Consider the following 26,282-nt stretch of genomic DNA (forward strand, 5'->3'; position numbering starts at 1 on the left):
TGCACAAGAGTATTAATGGAAATGAATCATTAGTTAATCAATAGGTTATTGATCAGTAACTACTAACCTATTGGTGTGAAGAATGCAGAGTATGCTGCTTTTTCCTCTGCTCCATAGTCAGAGTTAAGCATCAATGATCCTTACTTGACTGGTGATCTTCTTGGATGTCTCCAAGGCAACCCTGAAAGTCTGGCCCTTTTATGGTTTTCTTACCTCAGTGAAGAGCTCCATCAGCCACCCCGGTGTGCAAGCCAGAAATCCAGGAGTTAGTTGACCCTCCTAGTATCTCACCACCATATCCAATCCATCACCAAGTCTTTCAGCCTTACTCCCTAAATCTACTAAAATTGGTCTATTTCTCTTTGCCTCCACTAACCCCTAATTCATCACCTCTCTCCAGAACTACTATAGTATTTTTATGCAAATAATGACACCTTCCGTCGCTGCACCCTCCCCACCCGTAAGTGCCGTATGTTATTTTATTTTATTTTTCAGCAATATATTGAAGAGGATTGGCATGGTGTTGCTTGTGAGGGTGCTCACAGTGGGGTGGGGGGGGGGGCGCAGCCAGCAAACAATCACGTTTGTGTAAAAATACAGAACTACTGAATTCCTCCATTCCATCCTTGGTCAAATGCATTCTCCACAACAAGCTACTTCATTCAACTAGTATTTTTTAGAGGCTTACTTTGTGCTCAGGGAATACTGTGTTAAATAAGACATACAAGGTCCCCACTGTAATGGAGCTTATGGAGACAGAAGATAAACATCAGACAGTCATAAGTACTAACGGGAGAATTAAATAGGCTGATATAATAGAGAATGGTTGAACGGGTATTTTAGATTGCATGTCAAAAACAAGAAAATTCGTGGGAGTTTCAACATGGGATGTTAGTTTTGAAGCAGGAAAATAAGTCTGCTGGAGTAATAGTATCTGCTTAGATTTCATCACACTTAAGGAGAATGGTTTAGATACTGGCCAAGAACAAACAGGAGAGTAAGTAAAAACGTATCTGAAGGTTCTGTCTAGAACGACTTGCCTCCAAGCACCTCTGGTTAAATATAGTATTTACTGCCTATATGAAATTATCTTATTTTGCTAACTTCTTTTTTGCATGTCTCCTTTCCCTAGAAAGTGAGCTCCATGAGCCTATGAGCCATGACTGTCTTGCTCACAGCTGTATCCCCAGGGCCTAAAAACTGTGCCCGGCGTATAGTAGGCATGCAAAAAAGTACTTGTTGAACTAATGCCCAAAGGTGTGTGAAGTGCGTTGACCGAGAAAATAATTGTGGGTGTTTGGCGATCCAGGAAGTCCTCACGGAGATGTCAAGGTCTTTTACATCGCAAGGTAAACTGGGTCATAATATCCCGGCCACGCTTCTCAGCATCCGATCTCAGACACCAAGCGTTTACACTCAAAACTCACACACATACTCACAAAACTCTCCAATCCCCCGCTAGGAGGAGTCACACCTCCCGCCCCACAAACCTTCCTATCCTCTCCTCTAGTTCTCCTTTCCTACCCTCCCAGACAGGTTTCCGGCCACCTTCGGGTCGCAATGCTCGCCGGAAGTAGTAGTCTTCCGGTCCGAGCCTTTAGCGTTTTTACACATTTCTAGAACTACGCCTCCCAGGAAGCCTCGCGGTAGACGGCGACTGTGTCACCTGACCAAAACTCTGGCGGTGCAATGGCGGCGCACATGCTTCGCTGGGGCTGTGCGGGAAGACGTTGGGCTTTAGCCTATGTTGACGGCGGTTCTTGCCATGGACTAGGCGCTCCGAATGATTTCACGCTCAGCGGGATGAAGGGACAGAGCTCAATGGCTCCGCAGCCACTAATCACAGCCCAGAAGCCGAGGAAAGGGTATACTATTTCATACCGTTACAGCCCACCGAAGAGTTAGATGGAACTGCGGGACTGGGGAGATAGTGGCCACTATAGTCGAGCCTTTTGTCTGTATGTTTTGGTGGGCGGGAGGATGTTGGGCTGTAATTTGGAGCCTTGAAACCTAAATGAAAACACAAAACTGGGCCTCTGTCAGCCGCGCCCACACACATAAAATCACTGTCTTCATAGAGATAGGCGTTATCGGGAACTCACGAGTGTATAATCGCAAGTGGGTCCTTGAATCCAAGGAAGTACAGATAGAAGAGTAGATCCAGTCACCTTACCATTAGCCGCGAAGTCGGTGACACTTGAAGAGGCATTATATTCAGCTGACATGAGTTAGCGCTACTGTCGGCCAGCACTGTTCCAAAGGTAGAAAGGGAGCCTTTAGTATAAGCTCTGGATAAAAAACCAAAAGCCAAATCCGTCCAGTCGATTACGACTCATAGTGATCCAGTAAGACAGAGTAGAACTGCTCCACAGGGTTTCCAAGGCTGTAATTTTTAGGGGGATCCCTGGTGGTTTAGTGATTAAGCGCTAGGGTTGCTAACCAAAACGTCGGCAGTTCGAATCCACCAACCAGCCGCTCCTTGGAAACCCTGTGGGGCAGTTCTTCCCTGTCCTACAGGGTCGCGATGAGTCGGAATCTACTTGATAGCAAAGGGTTCGTGTTTTGTTTTTTTTTTTTTTAATCCAGCACTTAATGGAGCCCAGGTGGTACAGTGGTTAAAGCACTTGGCTGTAAACAGAAAGGCCAGCCGCTCCACGGAGGAAAGCCGTGGTAGTCTACTTCCCTAAGATTAAACCAAAACAAAAAAATCCGTTGCCGTGGAGTCGATTCCGACTTTTGGATTCAGTCTTTTGGTTAGCAGCCCAGCTCTTAATCACTGTACCACCAGCCTTGGAAACCAAGGGCTGCATAGTGGTGGCTTAATGTCATTAGTCAGAAAACACTAGCTATTTATGGAGGTGATTTATTTTGAACGTGTGTCTAGACCTAGGCGAATGTAGCAAATGGAAGAGATTTTCCCTCTTAATGTAGAAAGTTTTGCTTATTTTGTTAGATGTCCTCTGGACAACTGTTTATGCTTCATTATATAAGTCAAATGTTTTTAAGTACAGAAACATAAGACATGTTTCTAATATTTTGTTTATCCTTTGAGATAGAGGAAATATCCTGAAGTAGTCAGTTTCTATTCTTTTCATAAATCTCAGATTATCTCACTGTGAATGGAAAATACTTTTTTCTGTCATGCAATGTAACTGTGAAAATACTTTGAATAATACTTCAGTGAATGCAGAATTTCTGATAAACCCTTAGTTTAACTTCCCTCAGTTAAAGGCTGTATTTCCATACTTTAAAAAGAAGGAATTCATCTTCTTGCAATTCTACACTATATACACTATACACAATACTACATGTAGAGTTTCATGTGTTGAAATGATGATAACAAAACTCAATACATGTAAACAAAAATCTAGATAGGACAGAAAGTTGCTTGGGAGAAGAGCATGGTAGGAACAGACAAAATAAAAACAAAGTATGTGTAAACAGACCATCTGGAGATTACCCAGCATATATGAGTTTCAGAGGGAATAAGCACACTTAAAAGAACCTGGAGAGACCTGTGTATGGAATGAACGGTGCAGACTCAACAGAGTAGGAGTGGCCAAATAAGATTATTATAGCATTTAACAGCTCCTTAGATTTGATAGCAGTCAAATCTGAGCAAATAAGCAAAGGAACCTGAAATTCGATCTAAGGAAGTGAAAATTATTTTGGGGACCAAAAAAATGCCACATCCAATGGTTTAATGTTTTCTAGGCACAGAATTCCTGGAGGAGTACCATTTAGAGGTAATCTGTTATAGCTGAGTCATTCTGGTAATTGTATTTGCAAGCTATTGTTATAAAATGTATTCACAACAAGATAGAGAATTTCCTTTTTTAATAATGAGATGTGGAATGATTTATTTACTGTTATTCCTGTAATAGTAGAATCTTGATGTTTATGTTAATTCTAAATAATGTTCACAAGATCAGTTTTCTTCATTTACCAAGTGATTAGTTGATAAGGGACAGGTAGTTTACAAATGCTGCTTTTCCCTGAAGTCAACCAAGCACTTGTCACCTGATACCCATTTCTAAATTGTTTTAAGATGCAAAATTGTTCCGTTCTCTATCACCTTTCTGTTTGTACAGTGAACTCTCCTAATGCCAAATTGTAAATGAATTTTATTTTGCCAGTCTTGTTGCAGGGTGTTCATTATGACTTGTTTTCTATTTAGTCACCATTAAAATAGAACACATTTTTAATGTAAAGATATAAAATTTTAGTAAGTTAAAAACACAAGTAGGAAATTAGTATTTGGGCTTTAGGCTCATAGAAATTCATGCACAACTACTTCTTAACCATTTATCTTTTTCTTTAGTGAACACGAATGGGCAGCTGTGGTAGGTTTGGAAATTCATGCACAGATTTCTTCCAACTCTAAACTCTTCTCTGGATCTCAAGTCCACTTTGCAGCACCTCCAAATTCTTTGGTTTCTTTTTTTGATGCATCTCTGCCTGGAACTTTGCCGGTAAGGCTTTTATTTAATCCTATTTTCGTTAGTAAAATGTCTGTGTTTTCTTGAACATGGATAATGATTTCCTTGTGTTAATATCCTGACACAACTCTTAAGAAATATTCGTTTAGGGAATTTTGGATGAATCAGGGTACACTAAATGATTTCTAAGACCTGTCTCTAAAATTCTAAGTCCAAAAATCATCCATTCATTCACACATTTTTTCAGTTGTTTCACAGACATTTTAGAGTGCCTACTAAACACCAGACACTGTTAAGAACTGGAACATAAAAATGAGTGACGATCCTTGTCTTTGAGGAATTCACAGACTAGTGGAGAAGTTGCGTCTTATAAACCAATGCAGTACAGTGTGATTACTTCTGTGAAATTAATATGCACAGAATGATTTTGAAACCCAGATGAGGGACTCCTAATTCAATAAAAGGAAGGACTATTATGGGAAATTGGAGGTGGGGGAGCTGTGGATGGCTGAGGAAGTGTTCCTGGAGGAGATGGAGTGTAAGCTATCTGAGGAACCACCCAAACCCAAACCACTGCCATTAAGTTGATTCCGACTCATAGTGACCCTATGAGTAGAACTGCTCCATCGGGTTTCCAAGGCTGTAAATCTTTTCGAAGGAGGCTGCCACATCTTTCTTCTATGGAGCAGCTGGTGAGTTTGAACTGCCGACCTTTCGGTTAGCCACCAATCGCTGTAACCACTGCGCCACCAGGGCTCCTCTGAGAAACCAAGTAAGAGTTAATTAGGCAGATAAACAAAAGAGGCAAAGTCTAGTCAAAGGAAGTATTGGGTTAAAATTAGATATACAGTTGATTCTTGTTATTTGTGGTAGTTATGCTGTATAAAATCGCCATGAACACTGAATTTGCAAATACTGAACCATTGCTTCTAGAGGAAACACACGAGGTTAGATTCCTACAAGCTTCTGATCATGACATTTTCATCAACTGATCAAATACATAGCCTTGTTTTATGTGTGTTTCTATTTAAAGACACCTTATTTAATATATATCATTGATTCATTAACATTGAACTCACAGCCAACAGCATTATAACTCACACCTGAACGAAGCTTACCTAATGTACGTATTTTCTCCATAAGGCTTGTCACAGCCTTCTTGCACTTAGGAACACTAGACAGGACTTCCATGATAAGCTTGGGGGCCATTTTAAACAGTGAAGTAACCGACAAAACCCACAAAAAATTTGAAAAATGTGGCACTAAATAGACCGTGAGGTGGCCATTTGAAACAGGAAGCATTGTCGTGCTGTACCTCAGCTGGGAGCGTACTCAGCAGGTGACTCAAATTTTTCGCTGCACCGTGCACGTTCATGAGTGAATGAAAGCATCGTAAGTATTGATTTTAGCGAGTAGGTGAATTTGCAAATATGGAATTGTGAATGATGAGGATAGACTGGCTATTTATTAACTCAAATATTTACATTTTTCCTTCCATCCTTCAAAACTCAGCCAAGTATTTGAAAATATATGCTAAAAATCTTGCTAATGGGTATATTGGACCCAGTAATTCTCTGTATTTAAGTAAAAATGAGTAATGATTTTAACTCAGTGCATATTGTGGTTGACTTTTGTCTCCATTGTTGGTCACGTCTTCATTTTCAATAACCATAGTCATTATTGACCTTCACTTTGTAATATCGTATGTGATATATGCCAGTTCCCTTGATTAGACCCCATAGATAGAAAAAGCACAAGTATAGATCCAGGCCCTATAGTATCTACTGGGTGTGGGTTTCCTGGGCCATTCTTGAAGGGAATATGCATATATGGTGGTGATGGGGATGGGGGGAGAGGGGGTGGACTGTCATGGATGAATTCCATGTTCTTCAACATTTTAATACAAGTGAGCACTGGCAGGCCTGGAGAGCAGAGTCATTGCCCAGAGTGGAAGGTTATGGGCAGTGTCTCCATTGTATCTGTTGTACCTGGGCCACTGGCTCTGCCGGGGCAGCATCCCTGTCTTGGAACTTTTCCCTTACTGTGTTCTTTTTCATGGAAGATTCTCATCCCTGCAAACTATATGTGGGGTCACTGTCTTAGTTTCTTACATGCTTCTGTAACAGAAATACGACAAGTGGTGGTGGCTTCAACAAACAGAAATTTATTTTCTAACAGTTCAGGAGGCTAGAAGTCCAAATTCAGGGCACCAGCTCTAGGGGAAGGCCCTTTGTTCACTCTTGGGGGAAATCCTTGTCTCAGCTTCTCTAGCTGGCCATCCTTGGAGTTCCTGGCCTTGTGGACTGGTCTGCTTCTGTCATCTTCAGATATTGTAGGTCTTCCCTGTGTCTGCCTTCTTCTGGGCCGAATCTGCTCTTTTATTCCAAAAAAGTGATTGCTTAAGGCACACCCTACACTGACATGGCCTCATTAACATAGCAAAGAAAACCCTATTCCCAAATGGGATTACATCCCACAAGTATAGGAGTTAGAATTTCTGACGCATATTTTGGGGGATGCAATTCAATCCATAACAGTTACCTCTGATTTGTTGTTATACCTTTCTGGGGGAAGACACGTGTAAGCATCTCTCTCTCTCTTTTCTCTTTTTGTGGCTAACAGTATCTGTAGAGAGATTATTTTTTGAGAAGGGACACTTTTTTAGTTATAAATGTATAGGTTCTTTTTTGGACAGATTCAGATATAGTAGAAGTAAAATAATAGACATCCAGTCAGGTAAAATAAAAAGGCAGTTTATCATAACACTCTCCCTTTTGCATTCTGATTTAAAATTTTTTTTTTTTCCACTTGGTAATCCATTGTCAAGAGACTAGGCACAAGCTCCAAGTTCTCTCTGGGTTCCTCCAGCTGGGACTGTGACATCTAGCAGGATATTTATTGTAGTTCCCATTTAGAAACAGACCCGTTGGCAGACAGACATGTTTTCTGTAAATAGGCTTTTCAGACCATTCTCCTAAATGGTCAAATATTACAGACAATTCAGAATAACTGAAATATCAACATGCTTTGGAAGACTTCCTTGTTGCACACTGAAGAAGAAGGTATTTGCCCAGTGACAAACACATCAGTGAACAAGTGAAGGTATTTGGGATATTTGGGCTTTGAGAGCTTGGCTTCCATTAATCAAATGACAGACAAAGGCTAGAGATCCAGTTTTTGCCTGAGCTAGGATTTGTTTTTCCTCTGCAGAGCCTACAGGGCTTATGGTTTGAGTGGCTTAAATGGGTTATTCTCTAGATAGAGCTGACCTGCCTCTTTTACAGAAATGCTTCTGTCTTGAAAGGACCCATTTTAGTATGTGAGCCAAATTATACCAAAACTACCAGGATAAAACATTGCCACTTACATAGCTTGTCAAAACCTTGTGATTTACCTGTACATGGATTTAAAATATCCTGGAATGATCGATGGTTGTCTGTCCCTGAGCCCCGTGGGGATGGTGGAACAGTGCTCTGAAATCTGACTGCAGCTGGTAACTACTTACAACAAAACCAATCATCTGAGAGCACATTTCTGTCTCTAAGGCTTTAGAGTAGAACATTACGTTATTTTTTTGATATCATGTAAGCCAAAAAGTGTATATGATTCATGATGATGCTTGAAACTCTCTCTGCCCAAGGATTATACTATTCTCTTCTCTCCTGCTTGTTTTCCTACCTCTGACGCATAGCTGCTCTCTCTCACATGGCTGTTTTCCTCCACCCACCTGGTAAGTGTTGGTTTTCCCCTGGTTCGTTCCTTGGCACTCATCTCTTCTTGTTCCCTGTGTCCTCCTGGGTAGTCTTATTGACCCTCCAATAAAGCTGCTGTCTCTCTTACAGGTAACAGATGTGCATTTCTAACTTTCTGCTGGATTCCATCTGAATGATTCAGTAGCATCTCAAATTCAGCAGTTCTAATATTGAACCTATTATCTTTTCTCTCCAAAGTTTCACTGTCTTCTGACAAAGGAATAAATCAGTAGACTAGTGGGAAAAAAGTAGTCTGCTCAGAAATGGATTTTAGGGCGAGAAATGTGTGTGGGTGTGTTTATCTTGTGATACACACGTACACACTTATACATATGTATCAAAGAAGGAACAAAAATCAGTAGGAAATGGATGATTTATTCAATTGATGGTGCTTGGAAAATTAGTTAGCTATTTGGAGATATAATATAATTAGAGCTCCTCTCATGCATAAAAGCAAAATTTAAAAATATATGCAAGTTAAATGTAAAATTAAACCTGAAAAAAAAATACAAAAGAATATTTATTTGTTCTCTAGATGGGGGAGAAACTTTGTAACCGTAAAAACAAGAGGACAAAGTCACAAGGAAAAATGATAGAGATTTTTCACCTAACAACTGTTAGAAATTTTTCATCTAACAATTATTTATTGGCCCACCAGTTCTTCGAAGAATGTATCCTAGTGTCACCCTTCAGCCAAAGTGATTGCTTAAGGCACACCCTACACTGACATGGCCTCATTAACATAGCAAAGAAAACCCTATTCCCAAATGGGATTACATCCCACAAGTATAGGAGTTAGGATTTATAGCACATATTTTTGGGGGATGCAATTCAATTCATAACAGTTACCTCTGATTTGTTGTTATACCTTTCTGGGGTAAAACAAAACGAGACTAATGGGGCACAACAGTCCAGGAACAAGGACTAGAACGCAGGAGGGGACAGGAAAGCTGGTAATAGGGAACCCAGTGTTGAGAAGGGACAGTGTTGACATGTTGTGGGGTTGTTAACCATTGTCATAAAACAACATGTGTACTAACTGTTTAATGAAAAGCTATTTGTTCTGTAAACTTTCATCTAAAGTATGATAAAAAAAAATAATTAATTAAATAAAAAAGAGTGTATCCTAGGAAAGGAATCAGAAATGTGGAGCAAAGACTTACATACAGAGATGTCTATAGTGGGGCTACTTAGAATAATGTAAATCGGAAGCAACCAGAATTTATCAGTGATAGGTAATGGTGAGTAAAGTATGATTCATCTTTACAGAACATTACAAAGCCACTAATAATGTTTATAAAGATTTTTTTAGTGACATAGGAAAGTGTATGAAATATACATTTCAGTGAGATGAATAGAATTTGCAAGTGGGTTACTTAACCTTCTTTGCCTCAGTTTCTTATTTTTGAAATGAGGAAAATATATTTGATTCATTGGATGTATGTGAGAATTAAATGCCTTTAAAACACTTGAAATAGTGATTGTATATAATAAGTACTCAGTAAGCTTTGTTTACGGAGCCCTTGTGGTGCAAGGGTTAAGTACCTGGCTCCTAACCAAACGGTTGGTGGTTTGAACCCACCCAGCAGCTCTGTGGGAGAAAGACCTGACGATCTGCTCCTGAAAAGATTACAGCCTAGAAAACCCTATGGGGCAGTTCTACTCTGTCACATGGGGTTGCTATGAGTTAGAATCAACTCGAAGGCAGCTGACAACAGCAGACTTTGTTTATTAGTATAACCTGTAGTGACCAGTGATGACTTCTTTACAAAGTCTCTCCTGCCTTACTGAGTGCAGTTATGTTGCCTGTGACAGCAAAAGTAAATGCTGCACAAAACAGTTGGTCACGTAACCTCCATTTCATTAGTTAAGTGACCTTGCCAACAAACATCACCCGGTGGTCCTGTTACCTCAGAGATCAGTAGAGAATTAAGAGAGCAATAAAAAGTGAAAAATAGTATATCGGATAAAATGATTTCTGACTTAGAATTAATTACTAAGTTCACAGGAGAGAAGGCTAATCATTTTATGGAGGTTGTTTTAGTACAGAAAATGATGACCAATTGTTTGTTAGGTGCAATGATAAAAGGATAGAAGGCAGCAGCCAAGAGAATTTAGGTTATTGTGTGAAGTCTTTTCTGTAGACCAGATTGTCCTTTCTGTAATTTCCTTTGCCCTGCTGGCCTAGTTAAAGTATGCCCATATGGCTGCAGAAGCACCAAGTGGTTAGAAGAGTGGTGGTGCTTTAAGATGCCTCAGGATTGATCAAGAGTAAATATTTATTGAGCGCTGTTAAAGTGCATGACTTAGCAACAAATAGGATTGTTACCTCAAGAAGTTATGATTATGTCTCTCTGTGGACATTTTATTCTCCCTCTGTCTCTCTTGGTTGTGTCTTCATTCATTCACTCAATTGCTATTTATTGGGTACTTACCATGTGCTAGCTATTACACCAGCTCTAGCAGCACAGCTTTGAGCAAGGCAGACAATAGACATGGGCTTTGCCCTAATGGAACATGGACTAGTAAGCAAACAGTTGCAGTACCTTTTAGTAGACGTGTTAGTAGTGGAAACACCGGGTGCTCTAGGAGCACATAGGAGGGGAATTCAACACAGGGAATTAGGGAAATTGGCCAAGTGAGAAGTGAGTAGGATGTACAAAGACTAGAAGAAAAAAGAATGTGGCTTGCTCTGGGAACTGAGAGAAGTTCCATGTGTTGTAACACAGACCTTGAATATGGGAATGGCAAGAGATGAGGCTGGGGTGGTAAGAGAGTTCATATCCTGTAAGCCATGCTAAGGAGTTGGGATGGTATGCAAGAGAGTGACAGGATGCCATCTGCAAAGCTACAGGAAGATGTAAGCAGGGTGCAGGGTCAGAGAATCCAGGAAGGAAGGAAGAGGGAACACAACAGTGTCAGATGCTACTGAGAGGTCAGGAAGGATGAGGACCAAGAAGTGTCCACTGGATTTGTCAACAAGGGGTGTCCTTTGCCAGGACAGTTTCAGTGGGGTAGTGGGGGTAGAAGGTGGGTGGCAGTAAATCGAGAAATGAGGGGTGTTGAGGAAGAGGTGAGAGAGTGTGGGAAATGGTTTCAAGAAGAAAGGGGGATGCAGTGAGTGAAAGGACATTTGGGAGCAGAGAAAATTCTTAGTCATGTTTTCCTTAACATTGGAGAGACTGAGAATGTTTCAGTGCTAATGAGAAGGGGCCAGTGAAGAAGAGGTCATTAAAGATGGGGAGGCTTTTGATTAATATGGCAAATTGAACATACACATCTCAATCTGTCTCCCCCTCCTTAACCCCTAAAGAAACCCCACTGAAATGATATGGAAAGGATATGAAAGTTGTAAACCTACAAGAGAATGAGAGAGGAGATGAGAGACAGTAGATGGAAAGGGCATGGAGGAGGGCCTGGCTTAGTGAAGCAGGGTGAGCGATAACCCAGGCACCTGCAAGAAAAGATTCCGATGAGAAATGAGACGGTGTGTCCTACACAACCTCAGAGAGTCTCGGGAGGTGGAAGCAAAGGGATTAATTCCAAGTCTTGATGCATGGCAGTTAGAGCTGGAAGCCTGTCCCTGAACCTGTGCAGCTGCCCCCGCCCCACAGGAGTCTGGGGCTGTAGTCTCTGGAGAAATTCATCAGGCAACACATTCCCCTTGGGGACATAAGGCAAAGCCAAAAGCACTGCTGAGACATCAAATAGTGTCTGCAGTCTGAGCCCTGGGGCCTACGTAATCCTTTTCCCTGGCCTGTTTCAGGAGCTTGAGTGACCTGGTATATCCACTCCCCACCCACCCCCACCCGCCCCCCCAAAAAGGAGAAATTTTCAGGAACTTCTTTGGAGAAATTTTGAGTCCCTAGAATGGAGAACTTTAGATACAGGTAGTCCCTGACTTACAACGGGGTTCTGTTCCCATGACTCTGTCGTAAGTCAGTTCTGATGTAAGTCAAATACCTCTTTTTTTAGTTTTCATTATTATTGCCTTTTATTATCAGTATCTTTAAAAATCCAATCTTTATTTGTCTTTGAGGGTTGGAAACATTACATATAAACTTACAGATATATTTTAATACATGACATGCATACATTAAAAAATACACAAATCATAAAATTTACTCTGATGATGAACAAGAATCAGATGTTGGCATTTTGTCAGTTGTGGTAATAATTCTGCTTGTGGAAGGTTCTGGATCATCTGGATTATCCCTGGGAATTAGTGACAGTTGTCTGTATGGTTCTTTTTTTTTTTTTTTTTTTTCTTCATATGTTTCATGGTAACATCTCACTGCTTCCTGAATCTGCCTTCAACTTTAGCAAAGTGATCAGCACTTGGGTCCAAGTTTTCAAGCAACTGGAGCCCCAGATTTAGTTTAGAAAAAGCTCTAGCTAATCCTTTCACTATAAAATTTTTGACAGCTTCTCTTCTTCCTCTTCCTCATTATTTCTTTCTTCTTCAAAATCCATTAAGTCCTGATCTGTCAGTTCTCCATCTTTATGATCTGTGAGCTGTTCCACATCCGTGATACCAAGTTCTAAATTCAGTGTTCTTGCCATATGGACAGTTTTTCCAGCAATGTATTCCTTCATATTATCCTGATCAAATGCTTGGAGCATGCTCACATAACTCAGCAATTTTTCCCATATCCCTTGCATGCATTTTCCCATAACTTCCTTCCAGGAAGGTGCAATGTTCCAGATATGCTGATGGTTGTGAGTGTGGTACTCCATAACTCGAATATGTCGTAAGTTGCAGACTACCTGTATTGAAACACTTGGGGGTCTCCCAATTTAAAAAGTTGCCTGGCCACCTGACTGTCCTGGAGTGAAGCCCACGAGTTGATAAGCCTTAGATATTTATGTAGAACTTGTCATCAAGATTTTAGCACCTTACTTTTAAATATAAATCTGTACCCCCAAATCACCAGACATTTTGGTGAAATTCTCCAACAGGATGGACAGAGCCTAAAACAAAAAGAAGACTGACGGAACTGGGAGGCAACAGACAATGCACAGGAATAAGAATACTTAAAAAATTAAAGGCTTTTATAAATATCCTCAGAGACATAAGAGAAAGTAGCTGCATTATTGAAACAAGAACAGGATACTGCCTTTTACAAATGAACAAAAATCAGCTCTTAGAAATTAAAGTTATGGTGGAAAAAAAATCCAGAAAGATTAGAAGATAAAACAAGAAAATCTTCTAGAAAGTAAAATAAATGTACAATGAGGTGAACTATAGGAGGAAAAAATAAGAAAATTAGAGATTCAATCAGGAAGTCCATATCTGATTAATAGAAGTTACAGAATGAGAAAAGAGGGAAAATAGACAAGAGGAAACTATCAAACAAAAACCAAACCATTTGCCATTGAGTCAGTTCTAACTCATGGCGACCTCACGCATTTCAGAGTAGAATTGCACTCCGTAGGGTTTTCAAGGTTGTGATCTCTGGGAAGCAGATTGCCAGGCATTTCTTCCAAGGCACCCCTCAGTGGGTTTAAACTTCCAGCCTTTTAGTTAATAGTCAAGTGCTTAACTGTTTGCATCACCTGGGGACTCCTAGCAAACAATACAGAGTAATTTCCCAGAACTGAAGGACCCAAGTCTCCAAAAGGGTCTGCCAACTACCCAGCACAGGGGTAAAAATAGTCGCACATCCAGGCACATCATCATGAAGTTTATGAAGGCATAAAGAGAAGATACTAAAGCATGCAGAGAGGGGGAAAAAAAAAGGGAGTCACTTGCAAAGGATTGGAAATCAGAAAGGCATCAGGCTTCTCAACAGCAGCACTTAAAGCTAGAAGAGAATGGAGCAGTGCCTTAAAAATTCTTGGGGGAAAAAAAAACTATTCTAGCTTAAAATTCTGTAGCCAACACTATCAATCAAGTCTGAAAGTAAAATAATGCTATTTTCAGACAGTCACGGTCTCAGAAAATTTGCCATCCATTACCACAGGAACCTCCTGGAAAATTTGCACCTCTAAGGTGAGAGATCCAAACAATAGCAGCGGGGGAAGTCCCAGGAGCCAGCTCTGCCCCAGAGGGCCTGATGAAAGCGGAGGATGAATGGCTCTAGGAGAGAGCAGCGGTTTCTAGGAAAACTGGTTGGTGGGAATATCAGATACCTGATGTGTGTATTGAAAAGGGATTTTACACATAAGCTGGAGTCTTTGAGAAGACTCTACCACCCGTCTTTCAGTTTGTGGTGCTGTGGTGGGTTTTGTGTTTCTGTGATGCTGGAAGCTATGTTACCAGTATTTCAAATACCAGCAGAGTCACCCATGAACAGGTTTCAGTGGAGCTTCCAGACTAAAACTAGGGAGAAAGTCCTGGCAGTCTACTTCTGAAAATTAATGAAAACCCTGTGGATCACAACAGAATTTTGTCAGACTCATTTGCTTTGGACATGTCATCAGGGTATTTATCAGTCACTAGAGAGGATATTATGTTTGGTGATGTAGAGGACCAATGAGGGCGAGGAATACCCTTGCTGAAATAGATTGGCACAGTAGTCACAACAGTGGACTCAAACATGCTGATCATCATGAGGATGACCCAGGACCAAGCAACATTTCCTTTTGTTGTACATAAGATTGCCATGAGTCAGAGCGATAATGTAGTTACTGATCTCTGTCTGTCTTGAGAAGAATTGCAATCGGTACATAAAAAATGAAGCAAATGGAGAAAAGATAAAATCAAAGACTTAGCACCAGGAAAAAACAACATGCAAGAAAGGAAATGTAATCATAGTATACTTAATGGCTCAGCGAAACGTATCTAAGTAATACTAATCGAAGCACCAATTACTGATTTAACAAAAACTGTGGCATACGAGAACCAAATCCTTATCTACCATAATTGGAAGTCAAGTTATAAGTTGATAAAGCAAGAAAAAGGAATGTAAGTATATGTCTTAGGAACATTTTGGCCACGTCCTCCTTTTCAGGTACTTGGTTTTTTTGTTTGTTTGTTTGTTTTGTTTTTTTGGATTTTTTGTTTGTTTTTGGTATTTTTTAAAAAATGTTTTACATAAGGTGATGAGCAAAAGATTTAGAACTCCCAAGAGACAGATTAGTAGTCAAAGGGTTTTTCAACAAGGTTTCTTTTATTTTATGCATAAGATAATTTTAAGTAATAATCATATGTTGCCTGTACTGGTTTCTTACTTTTCTGCTGGTGAACTATCTTTCTTTTTTTGTTCACAAAGTCCAAACAGTGGAGACACCCCCTCAGCAGCTCCTACCCTTACCCCCTGTCTTAGCAGGAGTAGACCCATCCACGTTCTAGAGTCATCTGCACTGAAGCACATGCATATGATGGCGTCTGTGCTTCCTCTGGGGGTGAAGTGACCTACCTTACTTTTTTCTACCTGAGATGGTAGACTTTAATGTTACCCAGCTTGTCATTTGGGGCACTTAGGGGTGGGCATGTTTTTATTCCTAAATAGAAATATAATGGAATAGTCAGCATGCATAAATTCTTAAGACATACAGTAAAATGTAGAAGTATTGTAAAATATATTTTTATTCCCTCCCCTTATAACTTATATAAATTATCTATTGGGAATGAAATGGGCCAAGTCTTCTGGCTTCATATTCTAGAGTTACAGTACAACATACATAGTACAGTGTACATAGTACGACTTACATAGTACAGCATACATAGTACAATGGCACAGTGTCATAGTATACTGTGTAACTGTGACAGTTTATCAAGTCTGTCTTTTTCCCAGATTAAGGAAGGATTGTCACATGGCAAATGGCCAAGATGCCTTAGCCAGCAGGTGATAGATTTCCCAAAGGTCCCTTGGCACAGCATATTATTATAAAATAGGACGGTAAATACCAGATGAGACAGCTAAAAAATCTGAAGGTGGTTGCTGCCAGGAAACAGGACTGGATGTAGGAAGGGACGGGATGAAGAACTGCTGTTTGTTATTATAAATTCTTTTAAACTACATGCATGTAACATTTTGTTTAAAAAAAAAAAAAAAAGCTAAAAGTTAGGTTTAAAAGAATAAAGATAGAAGGAAGAGAAAATCATCGATAGGACCAGAATCCTGAGAAAACAAGATGACTCCAGAGCACAGGGAGAAAGACAGCTCTCCCACTGTGACCTGAGGGAAGGTGTGTCCCCCTCCATACCCCCAGATGAGTTTTCAGGTTTGATGATGGGAAGCTGAGGACGCTCCCATCTGATTTTTTTTTTTTTTTTCCTTTTCTACTAAACAGCGATTCTTACACCTCACTGTCCCTTTTTGGTGTATTTCCTTCCTGTTTTCGTGTTTCTTGTGTTCTGGGTCTGTGGGTGGTGAACTCTCTTGGTTTTTGGGTGACTCCAGCTGTTTCTGTTTCTCCCTGGCTCTTGAGTGATGGTGGAGAATTCTAAGCTGATGGTTATTTATTTTCCCTCAGCACTTGGAAGACATTATTCCATTGGCCTCGGGCATCTAATATTGCTAACGAGAAGTCTACATCCTTTGTAGATAATCTAATTTTTCTCTCTGGTAGCTTTATCCAGGATGTGTCCAGGTATGGATTTGTTTTTCTTTATTCGGCTCAGTACTTGGTGTGATTTTTCAACTGACGTTCTCTTCCCTGGACTGTGGAGATACCTCTGTGGGATGAGTTCACGGTGGCCTGGGCCAGGGCCCCTTGTGCTTCACTGAACGAACCTGTTTCTGTGTTAATGTCTCACCTCAGACTGCAACACAGCTTGGACAGTGTTAGCATTCAAGCCTCATACCCAAGCCAGGTACAGGGCTGATGTTGTTAGGTGCCGTCGAGCTGATTTTTGACTCATAGTGACTCCATGTGACAGAGTAGAACTACCCCGCAGGGTTTTCTTTGGAGCCCTGGTGGCGCAGTGCTTAAGAGTTCAGCTGCTAACTAAAAGGTTGGCAGTTTAAATCCACCAGCCACTCCTTGGAAACCCTATGGGGCAGTTCTACTCTGTCCTGTAGGGTTGCTGTGAGTTGGAATCGACTCGATGGCAGTGGTTTTTGTTTTTGTTTTGTTTTATTTTGTTTATCCTTTACAAGAGCATTTCACCAGATCTTTCCTCTGTGCGGCCACTGGGTGGGTTTGAACCAACACACTTTTGGTTAATGGCCAGGCGCTTAATCCGTTGTGCCATCAGGGCTATTGCATACAGGGCTAGGGGCTCTGGTTTCTCAAGACTCTCTCTTCACCCATGGCCCGAGGTGGGTGGCCTGCTCCACATCCAGGCCTCCACTTAGTGGCAGGAGAGTTTCTGACTGGACCAGGATTTGGAGCCCTCAGCTTTACACAGGGAGCCGTAATTGCTCCCTGCCCTCCGTGGGTGGGCCTACAGCCTTGACTTCTTCTCACAAGATGCTTTAAATTGCAGCATCTGGTGTCTCCTCAGCCTGATTATTAACAATGATAGTAGTAAAATCAGCTACCATTTATTGAGTTCTTACTATGTGCAGGCACTGTTCTAAGTGCCTTATATGTATTAACTTATTTTAACTTCCTAACAACCCTATGAGGATGTTATTATCATTGTCCCAGTTAGAAAGTAAGTAGAGAAGCCAGGATTCAAACCCAGTAGTCTGGCTTCAAAGTTCGTGTTCTTAGCCCCTTGCTGTCCTGCCCCTTGAGGTACCTGTGGTGACACGTAGCTTTAAACGCCCACTACTACTGCGGGCCCCAGGAATTTTCTTTTCTTGCTTTTGAGCTTAGTGTGCGCGTGTGTGTGTGTGTGTACATAATAATTTTTCATCTCCATGCCCTCTCTGCCTCCACCTTCACCAGCATGTCCGCACGTGGTCTGCGGCACTTACTCTCCTGTCGTGGCCAGTGGTGACAGCCCCCCAACCCATTCTGGTTGGTGACTCTTCCTCTGAATGTTTCTGAGGCCTGCGGGCATTTTATCCTCTCATTTTCCCTTCAGTTTTAGAATTATATGGCATCCCATCATAAATCTTGGGATTGAAAAGGTCATTCAGTCCATTTTCTGGTTTACAAGGGTGATTACAGCTAAACTAAGGACAGCAATCTTTGTTTTATTAGAAGGAATCCTCCTCACCCATTATTTTGACCTAGTAAAACCTCTTACTCTGGTGCAGGCTCTCCCGTAATGTATTAAATAATTCTTTTACAGAATGCAGACAGGATCCTAGGTTGCTTGTTTAGCGTTAGTTCTTTCCTGTTTAGCAGCGCCGTCCCCGTTTCTCTGCTTGTAGTGTTTTGTATATGAATGTGAAATGAGAAGAAAAATAGGAATGAAAAGAAAATATATGTGTTTGATAAAATGTCATGGGATTTAGGAGTCTATTTGTTTCATAATTTACTAAATAATGTTTCTAGTAATGGTGAGATTTCAGCCAGGCATCAGATTTGTTTGAAATGTATGCATGTGCACACCTGTGTATACAGACACACACACACACACACACACACACACACACACGTATACAGTATACAGACACACACACACGTATACAGTATACACACACACACGTATACAGACACAGATACACACACACACACACACACACACACACACGTTCTGTTTGTTATTTGGAATGCTTGCCCCCTTCTTGTGTCACTCCCTGGGCTAGGAAAGGGGAAAGAACATTGTTGCTTCTGTTGTTGCCGGCTGTTGCCTGCGCAGCTGTGGCCTAATACATAGTTTTTTCTGATAATCAGCCTGTGCCACAATTAGATTAATTACAAACCAGTGACTCTGCTCCTGTACCTGTCTGAAGCTCTTATCTGTACATGACGCAGAAGCCCCTAGCAACCATGGATGCCTCTCGTTTCCAGAACTGAGGAAAAGACTGTAAATGCTGTTTTTCACACATGTGTACAAGAATAGTCTCTTCCTAGGATCAGCCTGTCTAAGAGAGCATTTGGGGCCTCTCATATCAAAGGTGTTTGGAATCGGCCCTGGCAACTATGAAGTGAAATCTGGAACGTTCCTTAGTTGTTTACCACATTTTACGAAACTTTCTTTTATTCACGAGGGCATGTACTATTTTTAGCAAGGAGAAGTGGAAGGAAGAGGGGAAGATACAAGAATAAACCTGATGTGATTCCTGCTCTCTGGGAACTCACAAACAATGCAGATACCATACTTTATGCTGGAGATTTACTCTCAAACCACACATATGCAGATTGCACCATAAAGGATCTTACCCCTTGAAAGAAATAATGTGAATGCTTTCGTAAAAGTACTTTTGCAAAGTACTCTTGGGTTAGTTTAATTTTTAAATTTCTTGTGACAGATTTATTTAAAGTTAGGCAGCTCTGCAGTGTTCTAGCTTTCATTTGTTTTGAAGGACCTAATAGATTTAGAAATACTTGACTAGTTCTAGAGAAAATCAGAATGAAATGCTGTCCTGGCCCTTAATTCGAAACATAATTATAAAAATGTGTCTTTAACTCAAAACTTAGAAATGAACTAGAAATTCAAGAAAACACTATTGGGAAAAGTGTTTAAATACATGCATTTATAATCAGATCTATATTTACCTCTCTATTCATTCACTATTAGATGATGTTTAGTTATTTAGCTAAGAAGACAAAATGTGGCTATTTTCTTTTAAAATTTTTTTCCACTTCAATGACTTGCTTTAATGTAATCTGTAGAATTTATAATTACTTTGTGCTCTCCAGACTTTTCTCTAATCTTGCCAGGCACTCTGAGAGTCACTGTTACATTTTCCTTCATTCCTTCGTACAGTGGGGTGTCCCAGGGATGAGGTGTGTGCCCTGTGATCCTCCCCCTATAAAAAAGGCAGGTGTCTGTGAGCTCGTACATACAAATGCAGAAAGTTTCCACATACAAATACACTCTTACACTCACTCTTCTGATGGCCCACACCTGCCTTAACTGGGTGTCTCCCATGAACCCAGATGACTCATGGTGACGATGGTCTTTCAAGTTCACCTGGCAGAGTGATCGCACCTCCCTTCACATGGGAAGCAGTTGACTCCTCAGTCTTCCCTGAGCCCTTACCAACTTTGAGCAGATTCTCGAAAGCCTCGCTCTTCACAACCATTTTCACTTCCACCACCTCCCACAAGTTTTACACACAATATTCCCCACAGGAAATCTCACTCTATTAATACATAATGCTTCTGCTTTATATACAATATATATTTGTTTCTTGCAGTTAATTGACCATCCCCTTAGTATGTTGTTTATAGGAATTTCTGTATTTGGTTATAAGGTTCTAAAAAGCAATTCATGATCTTTCTTGGGCCTCTTGGCAGTACCTTGCATTTCTATGTATGTAACACCCTTAATAAATGTTTCTCTGTGTACTTGCTTACACGTACATGCACATACATGGGGAGTCCGTATGTAAGAAATTTCCAGGCATCTAAAGCCCTTTTGATATATTTGAGCCTCTTTATGGGAATCTTTCTAAAATGCATTATATACTTGCCTGCTTTTAAATAGGTGTATTGAACATAAGGTGACCTTTTCTTGATTACTCAAGGTTATCATTGTCAATATCAGTTATTGCTCAGTGTTGTAACATAATGGTGCCTTCAAGGGCTCTTGAGGTGTATGAAGCTCTCTGATCCAGCAATAAATGACTAAAGATTGCCATTCTTTATAGATTTCATATCACAGTCTTTTTTAAACTGCTATTTATGTGTTTGACTCTAGGAACCTCTTGTTCGTTTGTCACTTCTCAGTTATTCTGATCTGCTCTGGCCTGGAAAGCCAGAACAAGGCTCTGAGTAGAGACCTGTCCTACAAAATAAAGTGCATGGTGATATGAAAGCTATTTAGCCTCTTGAAGTTTTAAACCATATGAAATTCGAGCTGGAAGAGATCCTGGAAAGCATTCAGTTCAGTCCTTTTAGTTTACAGATGAGAGAACTGCTGTTGTGGTTTACCCACAGTCACACAGTTACTTAACATCCTGGTCAGATTAGAATCCATGTTTCTCACTCCCAGTTTAATGCTCAGCATCCAGTCTGTGTTCCAGTGTAGTTGGAGTTGCTAAAAGTCTAATTTATGTAGGTGGCTGTTATTTTGCAGGTACGTATATGTGTGAGGATATATATATCAAACCATTAATAGCATTAATAGATGCATATGTAATATGTTAAGGAGTCCTGGTGGTGCAATGGTTAAGCACCCAGCTGCTAACCAAAAGGTTGCCAATTTGAACCTACCCAGCGACTCCACAGGAGAAAGACCTGGTGATCTGCTCCTGTAAAGATTACAGCCTAGAAAACCCTATGGGGCAGTTCTACTCTGTCACATGGGTAGCTACGAGTTGAAATCGACTCGACAGCACCTAACAACAACAACATGTGATAAATATGTGTATGGATGTACGCCTACGTGCGTACACACACAGGCACTGACTATGCAGCACGTGGTGGTATGCGTGTATCGTGACATCCTCTAGGTGTGAGATACAAACCTGGGAGAAGAGCTGATTCAGAAAAAGAAATGGGTAAAAAGTCATCTAACTTAATTAGCCACAGTCACTGCCCATGTACTGGATTTCTCCAGACCCACTATTAAGAGAGCAGTCCTGACTCTGGGCAGCTCTCAGCTATATATATCACCATGTGAATAGTGGAACCCATCCCCATGAGTCCCTTGGAATTGCTGAAATTTTTATGTTAATCTCAGTTCTTTGGTGCCATCCATAAATCTGGGCTGTGGACCTAAGCCTTTATGGCAACCGGGTGCCAAAGCCTTCAGCTGCAAGCTGCTTTCATTATGTAACGGTGATAATAATAACAGTTAATTTCTATTGCAAGGTACTGTATTAAGTGCTTCATATACAATACAGTAGTAATAATAGCTAACATTCATTGAATACTTACTATATGTTAGGCACTGCTCTGAGTACTAATTTAACTCCTCATAAAGGCCCAGTGAAGTAGTCACTGCTGTTAGCCTCAACTGATGGAAGAGGAAACTGAAGGACGGAGAAGTGAAGCCCAGTAAGTGACAGAACTGGCATTTGGATCCGGGCAGTGTGGCTCCAGAGCCCGTTCTCCAGAACTGCTACACTATTTTCTTAACAGCCTCACAACAGCCTTATGAGGTGGGTACTATTGTTATCCCTGTTTTCAGTGAAGAAACTGAAGCTTAGAGAAGTTAAGTGACTTGCTGAAAGTTATAGAGCTAGTGGATAAAGGAGCTGGCACTCAAACCTAGGTCAGCCCAGTAAAGTGTCTATTTCTGATATGCTCTTCTGCCTCCAGTGTGTAACTACAGAAGTTTCTTTCCTCTTGACATCCCCTCAGCTCACAAAATGTCAGCAGATATACATCTGAATAACTGTATCCTGTCTCGTGGGGGTATTCTTTTCTTGGTCATAATAGAAAATTCCTTTAGGGCCTTCTCTCTGTGCTGCATTCTGGGTAATTTTCTCAACACTTTCTTCCAGTTCACTAATTCTCTCTTTGTTATGTCTACTCAGCTCTTTAACATATCCATGAAGTTTATTATTTTACTGAGAGTATTTTTGTATCTATAGAAATTCTATCTCTTCTCTTTAAATTTCTTTTGTTTTGTTGAAAGTATCTTGTTCCCTTTTTATGTGTTCAGTTCTTTGATTAATTAAATTTTAATTAAATGAATTTCTTTAACAATTTTAAACCTCCTTATTTTATAGTCTGCGTTCAGTAATCCTATTATCTGAAGTTTTTGGGTGATCTTATTTTACTTTTTGGTGTGTCTGCTGATTTTCGCTAATGGTGGGTGATTTTCTTGTGTATTTTGTAATTTTGGATTATGAGGTCATGTTTGACAGGGCTTTGTTAGCAGGAATCTGTGGCTGGGTTGATGGTGAGTCCCTCCAAGGAACTTTTGCATTTGCTTTTCCCAGATGCCACATTTTTCATGTTTCTCTCTTAGCGTGGAGGTTTCTGGACCACAGAGTTAGTAAATTTGAACCCCAAGCTTAAGACTGAACTTGTGACAATTCTTAGGGCAGACTTTTTTTTTTAACCTAAAGTCTGAGCTGACACAGAAAATGTTGCCATCTTCTTTTGTCTGTAAAGAGATTTTGTTTTTTCCTAACCCACTCCTTTACTAAAGGTAAAACCTTACAAGAAGGAGCAGAGGGTATGTGTGACATGTAGCTGGGGCTGCAGACAAGCTGTGTATGTGGGTGACTCAGAAAGGGGCAAGAGGGCCATCTTTACACCTCTCTGGCTTCCTTCCCTTCTGCCACCAAGAGATTTCCCCCTTCCTTTCATTGCAGTTACTTTATGTTGTTTTGTATTGATTGCAGTTCTTCATGCCAGCTCAGGCTGAGGTCTAAACATATCCCAGCTCAGCTTACCTGTCCTCTTGTCACAGACACAGATCGAGGGATCAGACTCTTTCCAAATCCCCCCTAGATGTGCAAGGATGCCCCTTTTCACTCTCCCTGTTGCCTTTAAAGATTGTCAGTTTCCCAGAAAATTTTATCCTTAATGAATCACTCCCTTTACCTGTGCATTGAAATGATGCCGCTATCTCGTTCCTCCCAGGGAACAACAAAAAGCAATACAACAGAACTGAGGAGAGCAGCTGACTCCAGTGGGAGGAATAAAGGAGAAAGTTGAGGGTTTGTCTTCCTTCTCCACCCCAGCCTTGGGGAATCTGAGGGACCTTGTCCGGCCTTCTCCCAGGGGAATCTCCTGGGCCCGCAGAGCTTTTCTCTAAGCTGGAGGTGTTTCTCAGCAGCTTTGTGCTCCTTTCCTGGGGACGGACTCTCTCCCAGGCAGCAGCTCCTCTCCCCAGGGATTCATAACCTTTGCACTTCCCTCCGTGTGTCCTTAGGCTGGTTTTTCTCCCCCTCAGAAATGCGCTCTTGGATGAGATGTTGAGCGCAATAACAGTAAGTCCTTGTTAGAGGAGATAGCACTGCTCTTAGAACGCTTAACTGTTTCAAATGAATTTTGTTCACTACTGCACCAAAAAATCTTTAATACCAGAGAGTGAGGTGGGAAGCTAGAAAATAAAATATAAACACATTACCAAAGATGCCTGGAAGTGCGGGAGCTTAGGGGTCTTTTGCTGATACAAATATGTAGTAGTAAAGAAAAAAATACCTAGAAGTGTTCCGTGACACCGTTTTTATCTCTGACATCAGGCAGCTCATATAGGCTTTGTTCTGGTGATTTATACCGGAAGCCTATAATAAAAATGCAGCCTGAAATCACACAGCTGGGTACCATTCATTTTTCTTCCATGGAAGTTACAGAACTTAAAAAATTGCCACAGACTTGTAAAAGCTCTTCCCTCACAGGAAACACATACCTGGCACCCGCCTTTCCTGGGCTTCTTCTGCCTCATGTTGCAGGGCTTCTAGGTTGGCTTTATGAGTACAAGAAATGAGTTTCCAGGAAGATATTGTGGAGTTTTAAGGGATCAGTAAGTAATAATAACCCCTTCCCTCCTGAGTTCAGAACCAATTAAAAAAATCAGCACAGTAATCAGACAGATGGAGACGAGCATACCAGCCTTATTATTTATAAATGCTTCATTAAGGAATGCACTTGATATGTAGCCAAATTGGCTTCTAGTACTTTCTGTCTGAGTTGAACTTAGCTCTCCAAAACTGCTGGCCTTCCATGTGTAGAAGCAGAGCTTGCTTCTGCAGAAAGCTTCTCCTGTGGCCAGCAGTAGACCAGATCATACTGTCTCTGTGGGCATGCAGATCAGAAAGAGAGCATATACCATTTTTGTTCTGATGACATGCACAAAAGCCTGTGATGAAAATGCTCAGCCGGAAGGGACTGACCCACACATGCTCAGTTTCTTTTCCTGATGTCACTAGTTAGAAAAATCACACTTCCTCCTCCTTGAAGTGTTGCAGCAGCGGCGATTGTCAGGGCAGCGGAGACAGTAACCAATGCCATAACTCTTACAGAGAACTGGGGCCAGGAGGGTCACTCTGAGGAGTCAGACCCAGCTTCAGTCCTAGGAGTTTATTTTATAGTCAATACAGCAAACAGTGAAGCAAATAACAGAACAATGGGCTTTAGGTGAATAACAATAAGTTTCGGGCAAGGGAGGAGGAATTCAGGTAAACAAGCCAATCAGTAACGGGTTTGGAAAAACAAGTCGTGACAAGTCTCAACATGTTGGGGACAAGTAACGGGTTTGGAAAAACAAGTCGTGACAAGTCTCAACATGTTGGGGACAAGTCTCAACATGTTGTGCAGCATAGCGGCCTTTATACCTCCATATTTTAATGGCACATATCCCCACATTTCCCTCTTTTTGTTTAGTTTATGGAATAAGAATCAAGAGGATTTTCACTGGTCCAACAAATTCCCGTTAGGATAAAGTAAAATTTTCTCTACGAGATAAAGTCCAAGATTATCTCAGCTACTGTCTCCACACCTCAGGGGCTGGCCTCTTAGTGAGTCCTTGTGAGCCCAACTACAGCTGGGGCACACTCCATATGTTTAAGGAGGAGAAGTAGCATAGCTATGAGTAACACCTGGACTTAGTCGCCTAGGTTGCAGCCATAGCAGGCTCTTTAAACTCACGGTGCTGGTTTTCCACTGGATACCATCTGGTTTTTCACCAGGTTGTTACTTAATGCCTGGGCTTAATGCTCCTAGATAGCAGCCGTAGCAGGCTCTTTAAACTCACGGTGCTGGTTTTCCACCGGATACCATCTGGTTCTTCACCAGGTTACTAAGTAAGAGCGATGCTCTTATCAATTGCATAGCCGGAGTGAGCGGACTCACCGTGCCTTTTAGGTGTGTATGGCAATAGAGGATGATCTTAAAAAGATATTATAATCCTTTGTACTGACAATACCCTGATTGTTGGACCAGTGGGTTTCCTCCGATTCTCATTTTGTAAGTTACACACTATCTTTTAACATTCACTAAGATTATTATTCTTAAAGGCTTAAAGATTTATAAAGGCTCAAAGATTCATTAACAATCAAACAAGCAATGATTTATGCAGCTTTGCCATTACTTGGAAGGGAATCACCAGGAAGGGTAATTTACACATCATAACAGATTTAACAATCAAACAAACACTGATTTACACAAATTCACTATCAATTGGAAAGGAATCATCTAACTTAGAAATCTATCTATACAGAAGCATCTAACTAGGAGA

The 26,282-nt window shown here is 40.9% G+C and overlaps 1 protein-coding gene across 2 annotated transcripts in view; it reads left to right on the forward strand.

Moving 5' to 3' along the window:
* Nucleotides 1-1,663: 1,663 nt before the first annotated feature.
* Nucleotides 1,664-26,282, forward strand: part of GATB (glutamyl-tRNA amidotransferase subunit B) — a 103,817-nt gene continuing 79,198 nt past the window's right edge. For both annotated transcript variants that reach the window (XM_004378825.2, XM_023733552.1), the window contains exons 1-2: nucleotides 1,664-1,865; nucleotides 4,322-4,472. In XM_004378825.2, the coding sequence (XP_004378882.1) occupies nucleotides 1,690-1,865; nucleotides 4,322-4,472 (327 nt within the window). In that variant the 5' untranslated portion in view covers nucleotides 1,664-1,689. The remainder of the gene's footprint in view (nucleotides 1,866-4,321; nucleotides 4,473-26,282) is intronic.

The sequence above is a fragment of the Trichechus manatus genome, unplaced genomic scaffold (genome assembly GCF_000243295.1).
Source record: "Trichechus manatus latirostris isolate Lorelei unplaced genomic scaffold, TriManLat1.0 scaffold00059, whole genome shotgun sequence".
NCBI lineage: Eukaryota > Metazoa > Chordata > Mammalia > Sirenia > Trichechidae > Trichechus > Trichechus manatus.